The sequence below is a fragment of the Triplophysa rosa genome, linkage group LG23 (assembly GCF_024868665.1).
Source record: "Triplophysa rosa linkage group LG23, Trosa_1v2, whole genome shotgun sequence".
In the NCBI taxonomy this organism is placed as follows: Eukaryota; Metazoa; Chordata; class Actinopteri; order Cypriniformes; family Nemacheilidae; genus Triplophysa; species Triplophysa rosa.
Genome location: NC_079912.1, coordinates 13,924,246 through 13,944,760, shown reverse-complemented (window position 1 = coordinate 13,944,760; position 20,515 = coordinate 13,924,246). Strand labels below are relative to the sequence as shown.

Below are 20,515 nucleotides of genomic sequence, written 5' to 3'. Positions count from 1 at the left end.
AACATTCTTCAAATTTTCTTTTGTGTTCTGCAGAATAATCTGTCATACAGGTTAGAAATGACAAGAATTTTCATTTTCAGGTGAACTATCCCTAATAACACCCCTTACGACTTACTCTACCTGACCCAACTGCATGAAAAAAGAGTGATTATTGAGTGAAGTCTTTCTCAAAAAAAAGTTTTTGACTTAGAAACAGTTTAGCACAGACTTTAAGCAGAGCGAAAAAAACTGCATTTGAAAGGTACTGACATCTGGTGGAATTAACGTGCTAAAACAAGCTAAAACGAGTCTTGGCAAAAAGCCTTACTAGATAGATAGAAACTTTATTATTTTTACAAATATTTACAGACAATGCAAGCATTTTCATAAATAAGTAAAAGTTCTTTTGGAATTATGTTTTGCAGAAGAAAAAAATGTTAACATTTGAAGAAACAAATAATTTACAAAACAGACAGAAATATTTAAATTTGCATCAAATGCAAAGTTATAACCTTTTTTGCTGTGGAATTTATTACCCATTCACTTTTGTCGCATCACATTAAAAGAAGTTACAATTATGTTCTATTAAATAAGGAAGGTCTTTTCTAAGAAAAATAACCTGGACAATTTGTACAAGATGTTGCGCAATAAAACCCAAGTTAACTAACCAAAAGCCAACAGACAACCAGTAACAATTTGATGTTTTTGTCCCAGTAGTTCAAGAGTGATGCTGACATGGAAGCTAAGATCATACTTGATTTTTTAAGAACATCATCATTTCTTAAAAGCAGTCTAAGTATTTCTAAATGCTGTAGACTTAGACAGCAGAGGTCCCATCATGTCCCAAGATATGTCTGATGTTGTGGGCTGGGCGATTTGATTGTTTATTTGAGTCTGAGGAAGTAGTGTTTGCAAGAGATAACAATGGAGACATTGGCATGGAGGAGCCATCCGGAGGCATTGCTGTGGCAATTTCAGGAAACAATGAAGTCAAGTTGAAGTTAGATAAATGAGGTGTGATGCCTGATGAGTTCGCAATTGACATTGGTGTTATATCTGTAAGAAGAGGGAAGCTAGCCTGTGCAAAGCCGACTGGTCTGGGGGGAGAAAGAATTGAACCAAAGCGATTGTTAAGAGGTGCAGTGGCGCTCTTGTCAGTGCTTGGGCTTGTAAACATCTGGTTGGGGAAATACTGTAAGGGAATCTCACTCGGAAGGCTTGGATGAGCAGGGGAATATGAGGGATAAAATGAAGGCAGAGTGTTCTGGGGTTCCACAGGAAGGAGGGCTGGGGTGCGAGAAGCACTGGGCTGTGTGACGGGTGGGATGAAAGATGCATTGGCATTAATAGGAGGTGGCGGGTTCATTCCTCCTTCAGCAATAAAGGGAAAACCAAAATTCTGGGTGAGATGTTGTTCAGACACCAAATTGTTTTCACCACTGACCTGTGCACCGTCTGCCATAAAACGTACAATGGTACTTCGTCTTGCTTCGCTTCCTGTTTGGGTACGACCAATGAGCACACCTCCACCTGATGGAAGAGGCAGTGAGCTTTCTGATTCAAAGGGATTTCCAGGTCTCAAGTTGCTCGACCGAGGTCGATCTCCTGGACGGATCTTTGTGCTTTGTGGATCTGGTCCAATGTGATGGGGGCGCTGACTAATAGCCGAGAGCGACCTGGCAGAGCCTTGAGTACGTCCTGTGTCTGAACTGCTGTGTGGTGTTGGGGGGTGGGGTGGACCTGCTCTTACAGGTGGACCATGCAAATTCCCACTGACTTGAGAAAGGTGGCCTTTGTTATTGTCTCCTAAACGTATGGGAGCAGATTTCTGTGCAAGGTGTAAATTGGGACTAGAAGATTTAGCTTGAAGCTCTGCAGCAGACGTCCCAGGAACACAGTTATAGTCTATACTCGCTGGGGTACAACCCTGTGCTGATCTTTGATGCCCAGTTTGCTCAGGAATATGTGGTGCCAAAAGACTTTGCATAAAGCTTTGGTGACATCCATCTTGATCTCGTGTTAAGCCTGCTCCAATGTGCAAGCCTTGAGCAGCAGGATGTGGACCTGAATACGTTCCACGTGCACGTCCATCTCCCGTGGGTCCGGCACCCATTCTGAATCCTGCTTGGGACTGAGGACCTCTCTGAATTTGGGGTACAGACTTGCTGGACATGTCACCACTTCGAGACACTTGGACTTCAAAGTTACTCAGTTGATGCCCACTAAGCAGAGCCTTGAAAGGTCCACACTCATGTATTCTCTGTGTGTCTGGGGTATTGGCATGGTCAGGGGGTAGCCTATTCTGAGAATTATGATTAATATTTCCTTTACCACGTGATGAGTCTACATAGCCTCGTAATTCCGACTGGTCCTGTGTGTTTCGAGGTGCTTGCAGATGCACCCCCATACGCTGTTCACCTGTAGCAGGAGTTTTCCCTATAAGAGCCTCTGCTGAATAACTAGAGAGACGGTGACGCTCCTGACGTGAGGGAGTGCAAGCAAGATCTGAGGAGCGAGAAACAGAATTGCTAGCCTGGGAGGTCAACTGCAGCTCCATTGAACGAGATCCCATTAGTCTTTGCATAGCTCCATGATCCTGAGCAGGTGTACGCTCGGGCTGACCCAAATGTTGGTTTTGATGTCCCCTTTGACCTGCCTGTTGTGCCTCACAATTTTTCTCTTGTCTAGACCCAAAGTGCTGCTGCTGAATTTGCTGCTGAAGATGCTGATGGCGTGAATGTGAATTCTGTGGTGGCATTTGCTGCTGTTGGTGTGACTGTTGCTGCTGTTGAATCTGTTGTGCTTTTTGTTGCTGTTGATGGTGCTGCTGCTGCTGCTGTTGTTGCTGATGCTGTTGAGATTGTTGCTGCTGATGCTGTTGTTGGTGCTGCTGGGGAGGCTGTTGTTGTTGGTGCTGCTGGGGAGGCTGTTGTTGTTGGTGTTGCTGGGGAGGCTGTTGTTGTTGATGTTGCTGCTGCTGCACACCAGTCTTTTCCAAATGGTGTTGCTTCTGCAAATTAACCTGTCCTGTCTGGCCACCACGCACTACTCCTCTCTTTTTGTGCACGTGCTGGTCTTGCAGCAAGGTCCTTTGATGAATACCATGGATCTGAGATTCTGGTTGCGTCAGGTGATGCTGTAGCTGATAAAGGTGCCTTTGTTCTTGCTGTTGTTGATGTTTGAGATAGGGGTTTCCACCCATGTTTTGTCCAGACTGTGAAGCGTTATGTTGCACATGCCCTTGCTGTAGGTGCACCACACTTGGCTGAGTCTGTTCATGTGTTGGCACCAGAGTGGAGCAGTGCCCTTCAGTAGGTCGAAGAATAGTGCTCATCAAAGTATTACCAGAAAAGAGAGGCCCAACACCATCTGAGTGATTCCTTGTCATAATTGCAGAAGTACTTGAGGGCATCTGACTAACCATCATTTGGACATGATCTGTAGCTTTAATATCTACTCTTGAAACATTCCCTGGTGGACACGGCTTTGAACGCTTATTTGGAAGAATAAGGTCATCTTGGGCAGACCTTTTTGACATTCCTACACCAACATGGGTTCGCAACAAGGCATTCTTCAAAGGTGCATATTCATTAAGTTGTGATAGGGCAGAACAGGTTGGGGGAACTTGAGAGGAAGACTGAGACACCATAATGGCAGAACTCCCTGATGATGGAACAGGAACCTGATGTGCAAGATTAGGAGATCCTGGATAAGGTTGGCTAGAGTTTGGTCTGATGAGGTTGTTAACATTAAGACTGGTGACAGTACTAGGCTGAGACTGTGAGTAAGCTATGCTCTGTGAATGCCTGATGCCAGTGGTGCCACTGACCAATGGCTCAATTGCAGCACCTCGTCCAGAAACCTGAGATGATGTTTTTGACATGGGTAAATCAGGCTGCTCTGTCAATTTCACCTGGTGGTCATTAACGCGCTCCTTGGCAGAAGGGGTTGGCAGCATTTTTGGAAGGTCCCACCCGGTGGCAGCAGTAATTGTTGGGTTATCATTGCAAATAGCAGTCCTTTTGCCTGGGCTCTCCTGTTCAAATATGGCTCTCGCAGCCATTGCTAATATTTCTGCCTGCTCAGAGGTAAAAGAGAATGAACCGAATGTGCTTGAAGAGGCACTGATGTTGTGGCCTGCTGGAAGCAGTGAAGCAACAGAAAACCCTCTGCCACCTGAACCTCCTGCCAGGGGTGAATCAGTCTGTCTACTGGATCCTAGTGGGGGCCCAAATGAGTCATTTTCCAATGCACATTCCTGCTGTGGAGCAACCATCTCTTTTTGAGCAAAGGCACCTACTTCTGTCACAACCTTCTCTGTGACACCATTAGATTGTCCATCCTTGCCAGGTTGTTTGTTTATATTAGAGTCAGGCAACTTGAAAACTGTACCAGTTCCACGAATGGTTGCCATTGATGTATTCATTGCAGATGTCTGTTTTAGGGACTTGAATGGATCTGAAATCCTAGAAGTCTCTGGAAGCTGAACAGGTTGAGTTGACAAAGAGGTGTTAGGGTTAGAACCAGAAGTTGAGGGCACATTACATGATGTTTGAAATTGAGGAGAGCCAGTCAACTGTTCCCCAGTGGGCTTAGCTTGAATTTGTGAAATACTCTGACTTGGCATGATGCAAACCATTGGTTCGCTGGCTGATACAGCACGAGTGTCTAACCGTCTATTGGATGTGCACATTTCACCTGATAGTGGGGGCTGGGAAGGTGCAAAATGTACAGACTTGACTATTGAATTGGTTTGGGTAGAACTTACATTGGTTTGTGGAGTAGGTCTATTCGCTAAACTGGGCGCCAATTCTGTTGATCTGCTTTTATTACTGGTGCAAACATTGCTGGCAATTTCTTTATTTTGACTGGCGGTTTCACTACAAAATGTCACACTGCATGAGGAGTTAACATGAACTTTTGATGTGGCAAGTGAAGCTGCAACTGTATCCACAGTATTACATTGTGAAGAGAGGGCAACACTGACAGCTGAGCTATTAGGATTGGGACCGCTATCTGGAGTCAATATTTCCTTACTGAACCTGTCATAATTTGTGGTAACAACTACGCTACCTTGAGTAGAACTTGTTGGTGAACTAACACTACTAACCATTACACTGTTACACAAGGGGACAATGTCTACAGATTTTGCTGCAGTCTTTGAAGTATCTCCATCAGACGTTGAGGGCTTAACAACTGATCCACTCTCTGAAGGCAAGACCGAACTCTCTTTTGATTTTTCACTTGAGGAACTGACACTAATGACTGCAGAACCACTACTTGTTGAACTAACACTGTTAGGGGTATTCATATCCTGACTAACTGTATCTTTACCCAAATTATTTGAATTAGTAGTATTTGCAACACATGCTTTACTCTTTGCAGCAATTCTACGCATACTCTGTCCACGTTCTTTTCGCTTAACTAATCTGGTTCTCCTGACTGAGCTTTGTCTGGTTTGGTTTCCAGAGGTCAGACTACTTTTCTTTGGCAGGATTTTCACCGCACTGCCAGCAGCATTTGAAGGTACAGGAACAGAGGGGGAAAGAACAGTTTCACCACAAGGGGTGACATCTGAACCGCACACTGGAAGAGCAGGTTGCACAGTAGTGTAAGAAGGTGGAGTGATGGTGTATATTTGCAAATTGCTTTGACTTGAAACTTTTGAAATGCTATGACTAAGGCTGGTCAAAGCACCCAAACAATTCATGGCCATATTTGAGGTGGATTCCTCACAAGCAGGTTGAAGAACTTGAGTCACACATTGACCAGACTGAGAACTGCCCTTATCCTGTGACTTTGTCGGTTGCAAAACATATACTTGTCCATTCACAGTGATAGTTTGAGGTGCTTGCAATTGTGTTGAGGGCCGTGGGAGAATGTTTACCAACTGCTTTGCCCCAGCTGCCTGCATGCTGATTGTACAGTTAGTATTTGAGGTGGACATTTGACCAGATAAAGTTGGGGATGCAGTTGACACAATGGCAGTGTGATGACTTTGTGGTGTAGGTGTCAGAGTGGGTGCCTGAATTATGACTATGTGCTGGCAGGGTGGCTGGCTCTCCTCTCTAAGAACCTGTGGTGCTGGACACGAACTTCCCTGTTGCAGAATAACAACATGCGAGTTATTTTGAGGGGATGAGCTCACAGCAACTGGTGTTTCATCCGAATTCACCTGCAATACCTGCATTGTCTGTAACACTGGCAGTGTAGCAGCTTGAGGCTGAGGCACAAGGGCAGGCTGGGTTGGTGGATTTATGATTGGCTGAGCTTGAGGCACCACACTGAGATGCAGTTGAGGCACAACGGCAGACTGGACATGGGGTACTAGTGTAGGCTGTGAAGATGGCTGAGATGGCATAGCAGACTGAACTGGAGGTTTAGGTTGTATGGTGGTGTTAGAGTTATGTTGAGGTCTTGGTAATAATGCAGGTTGAGTCCGAACAGCTGGTTGTGTATGAGCCAACTGGGCTGACTGTAATTCAACAGATGGTTGCTGGAGCACTAAAGCTTGGGATGGAATGGTTGGTGCTGACAAAAGTGAAGACTGTGGTACAACTGCTGAATATATCCGAGGCGGTCTTGGACCAGATGACTGAACTGGAATGTGTGATTGTGTTGGGGCCTGCACTTGCATAGGAATCTGTGGTTGGAATTGGAAAGAAGTAGGCTCCCCAAGGTATTTTGTCCCCACTGAACATACAGATGGTTGCTGAAGATTATTTGAATTGCTGGCACAATCTTTGACCAATGCCTGAGAAACAGGTTGCACTGTATTTCCTGCAAGCTGTAGTGTTGTCCATGTAGTCTGGGTGCTGCTTGTTGCACTTGTTCTAAGAAGGGTAGAGCTTGCTGGTAGTATAGTACTAACAGTTTGAACTTGAGAATTCTGTGAGAGTACAGCGGTGGCAACAGCAGCAGCAGGAACCACAGAGTTACTGATCACAACTTGAGGCAGTGAAGACAGGCTAGGCATAGGCTGAAGTCTGAGAGGTATGGCTGGACTGGTAGTAGAAGTGAGACTAGGGGTTGGGTTATCTGGCTGACGTTGTGGAGGGAGCGGGGTGGTGACAGCAGACTGGGAACATAGACCTTGAACAGTAACATAATTCATAGATGGGTTCAATCTTGGAGTAGTTGGTGCGAGAGGAGAATATTGTTCCACAACTGTTAGACATGGCTTGGACACTGCAGGAATAAGAGTTGCTACAGGTATGTGTGAAGAAGCAGAGGAAATGACAACTTTGTTTACTGGTGCTCCATTTGTAATACCAACACTCTGGCTTGTACCCAAAGCAATACTGCATGATGGTTGGACTGTTACAGCATTTGTTGGTTGTTTATCAAGATGAGAAGCTGGATTTAATGGAATCGAATCTTTGCTTGTAGGACATGAATTGTTCCCATCGGAGTACACAATTATTCCATTTGTCAAGTGAGTTGGAGTTACTTTGGCTACTTTTGCACAACGCTGCTTCCCTTTCCAGTGAATGGTGGGATCATCCAGGAAATTTATCCCATTAGCTTTGAGGAGCTCAATATAATGTGCACTTTCTTTGCGCAGGTCTTCCAGCTGGCACCGTAAATGCTTAATCTCCTCCGCTGCAAGACAATTAACATGAAAATCAAAATGAATACTGAAGTTTTGCAGGCGTTTCATCTAATATGAAACTTAATAAAACTATATTCCCAGTAGAAATATGAAAATGTTAATAACGCATCCGCAAAGGTTTTACTGTAAAGATAGCATGGCTCACCTTGGACTTCTTCTGCACCATTCAGCAGCATTTCATCATTTTGTCGCTTTAGTTCACTGATGTAGCGAAAAGCCTCAGCTAAAATCATATTCTTACTCTGTGACCAGAAGACATTATTCAGAAAACTTTAGGAACATAAATAAATCACCAAAACTGTGCTTATTTCTTATCTTTATTACAAGTATTACCTGCTTCAAGGCCTGAGAACAAGGCAAAAGGTCCCCGATCCGATTAATGCCAGTATTTATTTTTTCTTTACGATGCCTTTCCACTTAAAAAGAGAGAATATGGAAGATGATTTAAAAATACAGCAATTAATAAAATATATTACAGTACAATGCTTTGTATTATATGTACTTTCTCACCTGCATTATGAATCTCCTTGTTTTTCTTCCGCCTAACATTTCACAGTAAAATAAATGAACAGTACAAAACTTAAGCTCAAAAGCAACTAGACAATACCATGCTTATTCTTGCAAAGTTGATTAATTATGGCAGTTATGTAAATTGAATATACCCTATGGCAGTGGTTCTCCAACTGGGGGCCCAAAGATGGATCCAGGGGGGCCACAGATTTTGTGGCATTTTATGAAATATAGACATTTATCGTAGATTTTATGGAAACCAAAAGTAAGACCACCAACCAAAAGAATTGATGTTCCAGCATTGTATAATGGAATATATTTGTGGTTTAATTAAAATTCTAAGTTTAAGATTCTAAGTCTTTATTTGGGGGTCAGCAAAGCAATGCACACTACACAAAGGGGGGCTTACAACGAAAAAGTTTGAGAACCACTGCCCTATGGGCACCAGAATTTTCTTCAAATTAAATCAAGTACAAGGATTGTAAAATGAAACTGCTTCAAAAACAACAACTGTCACATTGAAACAGATTATTTAAGCAGGATCAGTACCGTGGCGGTTTGGGGGTGTTTGTCTGATTCTGTACTACCTCTGGCATCCCGGCACACTCTATAGCCTGTTAATACCAAATCATAACAAATTCTGATTAGAAAATAATATATGCAGAATATGCAAAGCAATATGATGTGGTTCGAGGGTTAAACACAGCATTACCTTCCAGCACTAAGCATTCAGCTATCATGTGTGTGTGAGCTCAGCAATGTTGGAGACCATAGATACAGGCACCACTAGTCCTCATAAACAGCTGAAGCAAAGAGGGGATAACATTAGTACACCATTTACATGGTAAAGAAATCATGCTTTCGCAGAACGTAAAGATATTTTACCAATGCTGTTCCCATATACATATTGCACCTTGTTATTGGCAATGTGTTTTAGCTTGCAATTGAGGAAAACATGAGCATTGCACCTATTAGCCTATATTTAAAACAGTGACAAGTAGTCACGTTGACATGTCAATCGTTAACACACAGATAAAGTACAGATCGCACCCAACTTCTTTATTAAATGCAATCCAAAAACATATAAATGTAACACCAAAAAGACACACGTAGTCCTAGCTGTCATCACTACTAGCATAAGTTAACATCTCTTTAACACCTAAACACACTTCGCTAGCAGAATTAGCCTGTTAGCTCTTGTTAGACACATTTACTGTAACGCTAGATGACAGCCTGTGTCTGTCTGAGCCATAATACAGCAATTTAATGCAACAAAAAGCAACAAAATTGCACACTCATCAGACCAACTAGTACGTTAAGTGTCTTATTCGCAATGTCCATAAGGTTAGAAGATGGCTTTAGTGGTTAACTGGCAGTGAGCTAACACGAGAGCAACTACTCGCCTTGGTTTTCGATTACTGTGCAACAAACTGCATTACGATCCTCTTTACCACGATTTGTCACCGAGTCTGTCACTTACGCAGGACTTACCTTCTGCTTATCCATTATCTGATGTGATATTCCCGTCAAAACTTTCTTGATCCTAAACAATTTGCTCCATATCTAACCTAGCATAAGGCTGCCAGTCACAAAATAATAAGGCGGGATTTCCGTATTGACCAATAACCGTGAAGACAAACGGAATTCCATCCAATCAGAACACGAGTTCGAGCTGAAGGGGTGTTACAGTTCATGCGGTCATCAAGAAACGCGCATAAGGCAGGAGACGCGTGAAAATTGTCAGTTGTTGTTGTTGTTAGTGTTGGGGCTCGTTGTCATTCTACTCAAAATTATTTTTAAAAACCTGCATAAAACAACAGTATCGCCATGAACAGACCAAACACTAAAATCCCAAAGTTTCTTCTCTGTCAAGTAACGCATACAGAATAACGTTGATGTCTGAAATAAGACAACACGAATAATGCAAATAGTCTTTTTTTATTTAGAGGTTTAAAAGTCATACAATATAGAGCTCCAGAAAAAGATAAAATTTTCCAAAGAAAGGAGGAACCAAAAACATGCTTTAACTACAATGAAGATGGCATGTCTCCCCTGGCATGCACTGAGTCTGGCCTTTTCCTGGGATCTGGATCTTAAAGTCCCGTATAAATAACTGACCTGCAACACTCCCACATAGTGTATGGGAAATAGGTGGTAATCAGTGAACATCACTGAAACGTACACTGTGGGAGAATTAGTTTAGTTCTGTGGCAAGTGTTATCAAGAGTGAGAAGGTAGGGTTCAAATTTAAAAACACTCAGATCCTGAAAAGTCAAACTTTCACATCAAACAGTGCTAACCTCTAACGTTGTGGTTTAAAAATGATTACAGAACCACATTCACCATATTCAACACAACCATTAAGGCCCATAAAAGTCATTCCCATTTGCTATCTGAAACAATTAATCATCTCACCAGCAGCATTATAACAAACCCCAGAAAAAAGTCAGACTCAATTCACAATTTTAAAAATGGGGGTTATTAAATAATGGGCCGGAAAAAAATAAAACATTCAAAAACAGCTACCCTTAACCTCCCCCATACTAAAACAGTATTACCATTCTCTTGTTCGAGGGGGCTCTGTGCTCCTTTTCCTCACTGGCTTTGCCTCAAGACAGAATGAGGCGGCTGACATCACAGGGAGACATTGCATCATATGCAACACTCCAACATTGCATATTGCCTGTATGGTAAAACAGGAAGTCTCAGCCACCAGTAGTTTTCCTTGCTGTGTGTCCGATGGCTCAGGTTATCGGGTTCTGAGGATTCCGTGTGTTCTGATTCAACGACTGACGACTCAAACGATTACTCCAAGGTCTGCCAAGTAGGGCATCTTGAGTCGGCAACAGTCATATTGAGAAAGACTTTACCTCTTTAGTTCTATTGTTTTGTCCAAGCAAAGCTATGTCCCCTTACCTTTAACAAATCTAAAACAAATGCAAACAGTATGCTTTGCAAACATAACCTTCACCTTGTCAGATCAATAAGAAGTCAGCAGCTTTTTGGAGCACTTATGAATTCTGCTTGAAAACCTCCATTTAATTTCAACGCTCTAAATGAAGAAACAAAAAAAATGCAAATTTTGGGGGACTAAGGTTTTTGCACAATAAATGCAGCAAATATGTAATTGACTTTTTTCGGTCTAAAATGTCCTCTGAAGAAAGTGGTGAGTGTGTCAACCCTGGGGCATCTGTTAAGAGTTCCGTTTGGGGAATAGACCAGTTTGAGTCTTCTTCATCCCCTAGTCAGCTTTCTGTAGCTCTCCTGCTGGGGGCACACATGTACTGCGGAGGCTTTTCTGAAGAACGTGTGCATCTGCTGGCTCTATCCTCTTGTAATAGTTCTTTTTTGTCTCGATGATCTCAAAGCCAAATTTCTGGTAGAAGTCAATTGCAGACTCATTGCTAATCTGCACGTGACTGTTGAAACAGGAAGGAGGAAAATCTATTTTTTTTAACATTTAGTCAATTTAATGCATTTGTATTCAGAGCCCAAGTTTGCTGCGGACATTGTTTTAACATTTTAGGTAACAAGGCATATTTAAGGTTTATGTGTCTGTAGACTTACAGATAAATGTTGTCAAAAGTGCCATCCTTCTCACAAATGTTCAACACATGGTTCAGCATTTTTGTTCCTTCAAATAAAAATAAGATTAACGACTAGTAACAGGATAAAAGTGCAAATACCAAAAACCAAACATCACTGCTGTAAATCCCTCTAAAGCAACAATCTGATTATGTAATCATAATGCATCACCCATCAGTCGGGAACTTGGGAAGTACACTAAGTGGAGGCAGTGAACATTTAAATGCATGCATGTGGTCGTTCTATTAACATGAACTTACCTATGCCAAGTCTGCGGTAAGGTGCTAGACAGCCCAATGTCATGATGTAGAGTCGCTTCTGATTCTGAGAGTGATCCACTCTACAGCAGACGGCACCGACTGCAATGTCGTTGAAGTATGCTGTAAAGTTTCAATTGTGTTAGCAGAAATATTTCCGTTTTAAAAATTGGACATCTTATTTAAAATGTCAGGAATACAGAAGATTCTTACCTAGCTTGGCGAGCTCTCCTACCTCCAGAACATCTTTGTAGAATTTGTCATTGTAGCTCACAGGAAATATCACTTGGTTCAGACGCTTCAATTGTTTAATGTTGTGGGGAGTAACGTCCCCCAACTCGATCCGGCTACTAGAACAAAAGCAGAACGGTCAACTAGCTGTGTACTGAATGATGCCTTTTTTCCACATGTCAAGAGCTTTTACATTGTTTTTTTATGCATTATATCAAAACAATTCAGAACTACACACTCCAAATTCCATCTAAATTATTTGGTAATTTTAAAAACACAGTACTCTTTTTTTTGTTTTGGACGGAGGTATTTATAGGAGTGCAGCATGCTGAAGCACAGCACCGACAGAACAGCTGCTGGTCACGTGTTTACCGCCGCCTCTCGGACAGGCAGTGGCGGGATGAGATGACAGATGAAAATATAACGTACACTAAATATGGTGTACTGACGATGTTTGTTTCCCTAACAAAAAACAAAAGCAATTTTTCAAAGATTCCAAATAATCATTATCCCTAGCTTTAAGAAACTATTCCAAAAGTGGACGTTTGTTACAAATGTCGTCAGTCCACTCCACACATAGTGAGTGACAGAAAAAACTGTGGATTTAAAATGAAACTAAAATGAATGACACTTCTGAATAATGTAACTCATCTTTTTCCTCACTTCATCAGCCAAAATTGAAACTCTCATAAACTCATGAAGTGTGTTCACAGTGTCATTTGTAAAGATATGCTACGAAGCTAAGATCCCACATCACTTCTGTCAAGGCTATCCGTTGCTACATTTAACGTTAAATATTCACAAAATCGAAACAACAAACGGAGCACAACAAGCTTTAATGCCCAAACAAGCGGCCCTAAGGTGAGACCTCGTATCACAAAGAAATAAAAGCGTGGCTGGCTAACCAAGATAGCAACTTGGAGACTGACTCAACATTTTCAGATTTAGATTCGACACACGATCCAGTTTGGCACGAACCTAACTCGTACCATTTGTGCTTGCACGGGTTTAGATCATCTACACAGAACACGTTGGTTTTGAAAACGTTTTTGAAGAAAGGGGGAGAGAAAATGCAAAGCAAGAACTAAGGGATGGGTGTGAAAACTGCTGCGCAAATTTCTCATGCACATTAAGCGCGTAGAGAACTAGCAGCTAGCATTAAACCAACTCTACTACCCCCCTGCTGGAAAAAAGAGAGAACAGAAAGGGGGAAAACTTTACTTGTGGTGAAAAGACCCTTTTCGGTGCGTTTACTCACCCTTTCATGTTGATGAAAACACGTTTGTTGTGAGGGATACAGGGGAAGTTGACGATATTTGGCAGTCTAAAGGGGAAATTTGGCAGAGTTTGGGATGTGATCCCCTCCACATGTATGTTGCTAGCAAAGGAGCTAAGCAGTCCGCATTTGCCTCTGTGCTGTGGCCGATGGTTGCCAAGTCTTGTAGTCCAAATCACCCCAAATAACGCAAGTTGAGGACCTTAACCTAAGAAAATATATAAATTCGTTTCATTTAGGTAAAAATGTTGGTTATTTAATTCTCTAAGAATTGTGTATGAATTAAATGCTTTACAGAGCACCAACGATTTAAAATCAATAAATAGTGCATCTTACGCGATAACTGAGGATTTGGCAACGCCGGTTCGGGGAGGCTGCTTCTTGTCAACCTTCACCACTGACAACAAGTAACAGGAAATAGAAAAACGGGATGTGACGTTTTGGAAACTTGCGTTCTGAAATAGATGTCCATCCCCAAATAAACTGGCAAAGAATTAAAATAATAACAAAAAAATTAACGTATGGACAAAATATCCATTGGGTGTCAAAGAAAAACTGCTTTTGCAAATATGTGCATGGTCTACAATGTGCTGAAATGTGATGGGATGATATCTGGTACTGTACCAAAAATGTTGTCCTTGTCTTTATTTTTTATAATAAGAAGAAACATTTAATTTGCAATACAGTACAAGACAGTTTTACACAACATACATTTTAATTTTAATATTTAAGTATCTTAAAACCGAGGCATACATAACTGTATTTTATATATACTGCAACGTTTCTTAATGGTTGTCAGCCAAGAATGCACAAAATTATATTAAACAGTAGGGGGCGATATAGATTTTCGGTACACGCTGTTTAGTTTGCAGAGGGAGAAGGACTCTGGCGTCAGCGAAGTCAGCTGACATTTTTCATTGCTCAAGTCTCATCTCACTAAAAAGATCTTCTAGACCCTTTAACTGGACACAGGCCCGTCTCGTTGTCTGAGGTATTTATTTACTTGAATTATGAAATTGTCTTGTTAGATTGCATTTGTTTCTTTGCAGTGTATCGGTTGAATTGATCATTTATAATAAAATATTGATATCAGAATCAGTCTGGTCATCCCCAGACCACCGTTTCCAGATGATTGATCTTAATAGTAATAATAGTAATGTAAGCTCATTTGGATTCACTGTGTAATGTACAGTGTGTTGCATTAACTTGCATATATTTATCCCTTCCTATAAATTGCTTTTAGTTCCCAAATAGAAAGAGATGCCTCGATTAAATTATGTATACAATCCATGAACGAAATGCTAAACTAAACGAACAGCCAGCGAATGTTTTAAAAATGTATTGCAACACAAAACCGTGTCCATTGATACTTACGTTGGATCTGCAGCAAAGGTCAAATTCGATGAACACCATCACGTGATCATGCAGCATCTCTGTGTAGCTTGGTATCCAGCGCTAAATAAGACAGCAATCTTTAAAATAGTATTGAATACCTCATAGTATAAGTATTTTTTTTCATAAAGGTCATATCTGTGGACGTAATATTTGGGGCCTGGCTTTGACGCATTTTGCGCTATTTTCCTTGAGCTCGTATGATGCTCAAAATCTTGTAGTCTTGTAGGCATCTCATGAAGTTCTGAGACACAAACACGTCCTTCGTTTTACAATTAACACCAGCATGTTAGAACCGCGCTACGCACCTCTCCACTGTTGTTGTTTTTTTCTTCGCCACACATCCATAAGATTTTTTATAGACGGGATTCGATTTTTGCCTGTGGTCTAAACTAAACTGTTTTGTGTCCTCTTTTCTCGCATGTCCAGTGACTCGTGTAACAAACATATTTAATCAAAAATGGACTCCATTCGTTCTTAGTTATTCCAGATGTCATATGAGTATCACGTGATGCAAATTCACAAAAACCTGGAAGTTAGAATGCTTCCTCTTGAGCCTTCTGAAATAAAGACACAGATTTCCTCCATGTATGCTTTTGTTCATGTTTGTTTTATGGGTTGCTTGTTTTTTACGGTTCATGGGGCTGTTTTATTGACTGGAAGTGCTAGTTCAAAAAAATTATGTCATACATTGCTCCTATAACACATAAATAATAAGTTATCAACACCAGTTTTCCATGTTTGCTCAATTGTCTGTTTTCTCACTTCCTCACATGGTTTCCTTTTTACAGCCTGTGTCATGTGCTGTGATCATGTGACTGTGAATGTCTCCTAAATGACTTATGGTGTTTTTATGATAATTTTTTACACAGTAGAGTAGATACATACAACAGTCAGCAGTGGACAACTTACAATAACTAACACATACGAAAAGGAAATATCAGAGAAATAAATACATAAAAGACCTATCTGGTAATTCTAAAGAGGCCAGAGATATAATCATCTGAAGATGTATATTACTTGTTAGACAGATTTATTTTAACAATATTATTTATGCCAAAAATGTCTTTTTTGACCTTGTTTTGCATTAGACGCATTCAAAATGGACTTCTCCAAGTTGCCCAAAATCCGAGACGAGGAGCGGGAGGGAGAGTTTGGATACGTGCATGGCGTGTCTGGACCTGGTTAGTAGGACCTAAGATGTAGTTTAGAATTTATTTTAAATTTATGCATATTATAGCAAATGCATATTGGTTTTAATTTTAGAATGTCATGTAACGATTTGTAACTGCATTTTTTTTATGCTCACGATAATCATTAAATGTGTTTGTAGTGGTGATAGCCTCCAGTATGGCAGGAGCCGCCATGTACGAGCTGGTGCGAGTGGGCCACAGTGAGCTTGTGGGAGAAATTATAAGACTGGAGGGTGACATGGCCACTATTCAGGTGTATGAAGAGACCTGTATCCTTTTAAACACTAAACAAGTTTGAAATGGCTTGCTTATTTGTTTATATTTATCAAAGCGTATTCGTACAAACATGGACCTTGTGTATTAAAAAAAAAAAATTGTTGTGTTTTTCATTTATATAGTACTTTCTTTCTATACTTGCAGTTATGCTCATGTGTAGAACCTGTTAAATAGGACAGCAGTTTTCCTAAACTATCATCAGCCGGTGTGTCTGTCGGAGATCCTGTCCTGCGTACTGGGAAACCTCTCTCTGTGGAGCTAGGACCAGGAATCATGGGTTCCATCTTTGATGGTATCCAGCGTCCCCTCAAAGACATTAATGACCTCACAAAAAGTATCTACATTCCCAGAGGAGTCAACATTGGTGCCCTTAACCGTGATCTGAAATGGGAGTTCACCCCATCCAAGAGCTTACGTGTAAGTGAAAAGACATTTACATAAAAGGCTTGAAGACACAGCACCAAGGTCAATGGGTCAGAGAGAATCTTGGTTATGATAAAAAGTTAGCTCTTGACTGATTGTTGGTGTTAGTGAATGCTTTACTAACATTATAACAAATATCTAAAACTTTATGATCATACTATAGAAATATATACTATGCTAAAATAAACTATTTTCAACTTGTTCATCACAGGTTGGCAGTCACATCACTGGTGGCGATATCTATGGGATGGTGTTTGAAAACTCCCTCATAAAACACAAAATAATGTTGCCTTCAAGAAGCCGGGGAACCGTCACATACGTAGCTCCACCTGGCAACTATGATGTCTCGGTAAGACACGTAACAGTGTGAATTCTTTAAAGAATAATGAAATTGGAATAACTGTGGGATGGACGTCAAAGTGTATATGTTTGTTTGTTAGGATGTGGTGTTGGAGTTGGAGTTTGAAGGGGTGAAGGAGAAGTATACAATGGTGCAGGTGTGGCCAGTGCGTCAGGTCCGACCCGTCACTGAGAAACTTCCTGCCAATCATCCTTTGCTTACGGGTCAGCGGGTACTGGATGCTCTCTTTCCGTGAGTCACACTTCTGCTGTTAAAAATCACATGCTAACATACTGTATTCAATTTTTTTTAATTTTGTTTTAAACTTGTACAGTAGTGGCCAATGTCCAATTTGATATGATTTAATATGCATTAAAAATGGTGTGGTTGATTTAAAAATGTCTGGTTTATAAAGACACAGCCCATGAAAATGACTACAAAATATTTCCACCCTGTATATCTAAAATCAGTCACACTCACACATAAGTGAACTAAGTGTAAATGTCCACAATTTCAAATGATATGTCTGCTTTCACTCTTTCATTCTATAGGTGTGTGCAGGGGGGTACCACTGCAATCCCTGGTGCTTTCGGTTGTGGTAAAACCGTGATCTCTCAGTCCCTCTCTAAATACTCCAACAGTGATGTCATCATCTACGTGGGCTGTGGGGAACGTGGTAATGAGATGTCAGAAGTACTCCGAGATTTCCCCGAGGTGAGTAACAACATGGCCGTTGATCCAACAGCACAAAAATGTGTTTGGTGCTTAGGTGATTGACAGTTCTCTTGTCCTGTAGCTGACCATGGAGGTCGGTGGTAAGGTGGAGAGCATCATGAAGAGAACGGCCTTGGTTGCCAACACATCCAACATGCCCGTGGCTGCCAGAGAAGCTTCTATTTACACAGGTTTGTTAGCTAAAAACATCATATTGCACTTTAAACGTTGTGATGATGTCACTAATTTCTGTTTCATGTACTTTCAGGAATCACGCTGTCGGAGTATTTCAGGGACATGGGTTACAACGTGAGCATGATGGCGGATTCTACGTCACGATGGGCAGAGGCTCTGAGAGAGATCTCCGGTCGTCTGGCTGAGATGCCTGCTGGTACGCGTGTCTCCAACGAGAATCAGAAATTGCATTATTGTGTATCTGATTTAGGAACAGCTTAAGCTACATAAATCTCTGTGTGTTTGCGTTCACAGATAGCGGTTATCCTGCTTATCTTGGGGCGCGATTGGCCTCTTTCTACGAGCGTGCCGGAAGGGTTAAATGTCTTGGTAACCCGGAGAGAGAGGGCAGCGTGAGCATTGTCGGAGCGTAAGTAGACCTGCCTTGTCCAGTCATTAAGGGGTTAAAATGTGTGCTTTGTCAGCATGCTCAGGGAAGTGTTGTTTTGATTGCAGTGTGTCGCCCCCTGGTGGAGATTTCTCAGATCCGGTGACTTCTGCTACACTGGGTATTGTACAGGTAAGTGTATATCTCCTTCTCACTGTTTGATATGCTTCCCCATAGCAGTGTTTAATATATTTGTTCTCTTCCAGAAATAAAAAAATGAAATTGTCACATTTTTCACACTTATAGGTATTCTGGGGTCTGGATAAAAAGCTCGCACAGAGAAAGCACTTTCCCTCAGTGAACTGGCTCATCAGTTACAGCAAGTATACGCGGGCTTTGGATGAGTACTACGACAAACACTTTCCCGAATTCGTGCCGCTGCGAACCAAAGCCAAAGAGATTCTCCAGGAGGAGGAGGACTTAGCTGAGATTGTGCAGCTTGTGGGAAAGGTGAGCGTGTCAGTTCACGTTGCTTCTTTGGTTATTCTTCAATAGTGAGACGTGTATTTTAAATGCTTTTTTTTAGGCCTCACTTGCTGAGACGGATAAGATCACTCTTGAAGTTGCCAAGTTGATCAAGGATGATTTTCTGCAGCAAAATGGATACACACCTTATGACAGGTAACAAACAAACGTTTACACCGTGACACGCATAAACACATTAAGCGTGTAAATAAACTAAAATCACTCGATTTACATTTCAGATTCTGTCCATTTTATAAGACGGTGGGTATCTTGTCCAACATGATTGCCTTCTATGACATGGCACGTCATGCTGTTGAGACGACCGCACAGAGCGACAATAAAATCACCTGGGCCATGATCCGTGAACACATGGGAGAAATTCTCTACAGGATCAGCTCCATGAAATTTAAGGTATATAACTCAATCTGTTATATTAATATTAGTTGCACATGAGTCTGTTTATTTACAGATGTTTATGTCCGTATTTTAGGACCCTGTCAAAGAGGGTGAGGAGAAGATTAAAGCCGACTATGCCCAGCTCCATGAGGACATGCAGAATGCCTTCCGTACACTGGAAGAATAAAATTCCTGTCTTAAAATCTGTCAAAACCGCAAACCTCCCCATACATATACACACCCAGTCAATGTCATTTTGCTGTCGACATTCCACTGCTTTATATTTATCTTGTGTTGTTGTACATACACTTGTGTTTCATTGAGCCGTGTGTGCATTTGTGTATGTGTGTAATGTGTACTCTTTGCCCTTTATATTTTTCAGATCATCCTTTCCATAGATCTAGATGTAATTATATAATTTGATGTAATTATTGTTCTATTTTTATCTGTACAGAAGATTGAAAGACGTGATATTCACTATATTTACTGCTGGTATATTCACAGCTTTAATGGTAACAGTCATGTTGCTTCCATTTGGTAACATGGTTGTTTTTGTTGTGGATGTGTTTATTGCAGTATTGTCCCGTGTATTTGTTCAGGAGGGAGTACACATCCTCTTCATTGCCCTTGTGAAAATGTGTTTAAGTCGAAAAAATAAATATTGATAAATTTACTATTGGAAGTACTGGGAATTCCAGTATATGTGTGTGTCAGTGTGGATGTTAAATGCTTCATATAACCATAAAAATGTTTACATAATTTAATCATAGGACATTTTAAATAAATTGAATTTTTAATATTTTTTAATTATAATTATTTATATTTAATAGTTTATAGAGGCTCCTTTCTACTGTTACCGTTGGCTTGCTGAAGATCACACTGAGCGTTGTAAGACACTGATCATTGTCTGTTTTGGGATATATACTGTGAATAACTCTATAGAAATCAACTGAAAAGAAATTGGGCGGTGATGTCTTGGTAACCTTTCATCCCTTTGTAGGGAGGAGGTTCTCAAGACAAGTATTTCTGGCTTTGTGTGAGTCAATGTGAAGCTACTGCGTCTGCTATGCACATTGACTTTTATTATAATCTTAATCCAAAACAAATAATTATTCTACAGTTTTAGGGTTACAGGAACTGCTGCTTCTACAAAAGATGATGGACAGACAGTCTGTCATTCAAAGGCCATAAGTGTTCATTTTGGCAGTTCTGCCTGCCACCTCTCACTGTTTACACTATATATA

The 20,515-nt window shown here is 41.0% G+C and overlaps 3 protein-coding genes across 5 annotated transcripts; 1 reads left to right on the top strand and 2 right to left on the bottom strand.

The window, feature by feature from the left end:
• Window positions 1–311: 311 nt before the first annotated feature.
• LOC130547169 (basic helix-loop-helix domain-containing protein USF3) lies at window positions 312–9,711 on the bottom strand. The gene is made up of 7 exons (XM_057322900.1): window positions 9,593–9,711; window positions 8,814–8,904; window positions 8,651–8,715; window positions 8,102–8,133; window positions 7,925–8,007; window positions 7,737–7,833; window positions 312–7,581 (listed from the first exon to the last, which is right to left on the bottom strand). Exons 3-7 carry the CDS (start codon window positions 8,695–8,697, stop codon window positions 797–799), a joined length of 7,044 nt encoding a protein of 2,347 aa, XP_057178883.1. The 5' UTR covers window positions 8,698–8,715; window positions 8,814–8,904; window positions 9,593–9,711; the 3' UTR covers window positions 312–796.
• Window positions 9,712–10,023: 312 nt separating this feature from the next.
• naa50 (N-alpha-acetyltransferase 50, NatE catalytic subunit) lies at window positions 10,024–15,273 on the bottom strand. Of its 3 annotated transcripts, none has more exons than XM_057322843.1 (8): window positions 15,151–15,273; window positions 14,825–14,905; window positions 13,787–13,933; window positions 13,433–13,658; window positions 12,157–12,290; window positions 11,947–12,066; window positions 11,669–11,735; window positions 10,024–11,520 (listed from the first exon to the last, which is right to left on the bottom strand). In XM_057322843.1, the coding sequence occupies exons 4-8, from the start codon at window positions 13,438–13,440 to the stop codon at window positions 11,343–11,345; spliced, it is 507 nt and encodes a 168-aa protein (XP_057178826.1). In that variant the 5' UTR covers window positions 13,441–13,658; window positions 13,787–13,933; window positions 14,825–14,905; window positions 15,151–15,273; the 3' UTR covers window positions 10,024–11,342. The 3 variants fall into 3 exon arrangements, with proteins under 3 accessions (XP_057178826.1, XP_057178823.1, XP_057178825.1); XM_057322840.1 differs by having other exon boundaries at window positions 12,157–12,293; window positions 15,151–15,269; XM_057322842.1 differs by having other exon boundaries at window positions 12,157–12,293; window positions 13,787–13,847; window positions 15,151–15,269.
• atp6v1ab (ATPase H+ transporting V1 subunit Ab) lies at window positions 14,318–19,945 on the top strand. The gene is made up of 15 exons (XM_057322839.1): window positions 14,318–14,441; window positions 15,934–16,026; window positions 16,176–16,304; window positions 16,514–16,728; window positions 16,946–17,083; window positions 17,175–17,326; window positions 17,626–17,788; window positions 17,871–17,979; window positions 18,057–18,179; window positions 18,278–18,392; window positions 18,479–18,542; window positions 18,657–18,860; window positions 18,937–19,031; window positions 19,115–19,286; window positions 19,366–19,945. Exons 2-15 carry the CDS (start codon window positions 15,945–15,947, stop codon window positions 19,456–19,458), a joined length of 1,854 nt encoding a protein of 617 aa, XP_057178822.1. The 5' UTR covers window positions 14,318–14,441; window positions 15,934–15,944; the 3' UTR covers window positions 19,459–19,945.
• Window positions 19,946–20,515: the final 570 nt, after the last annotated feature.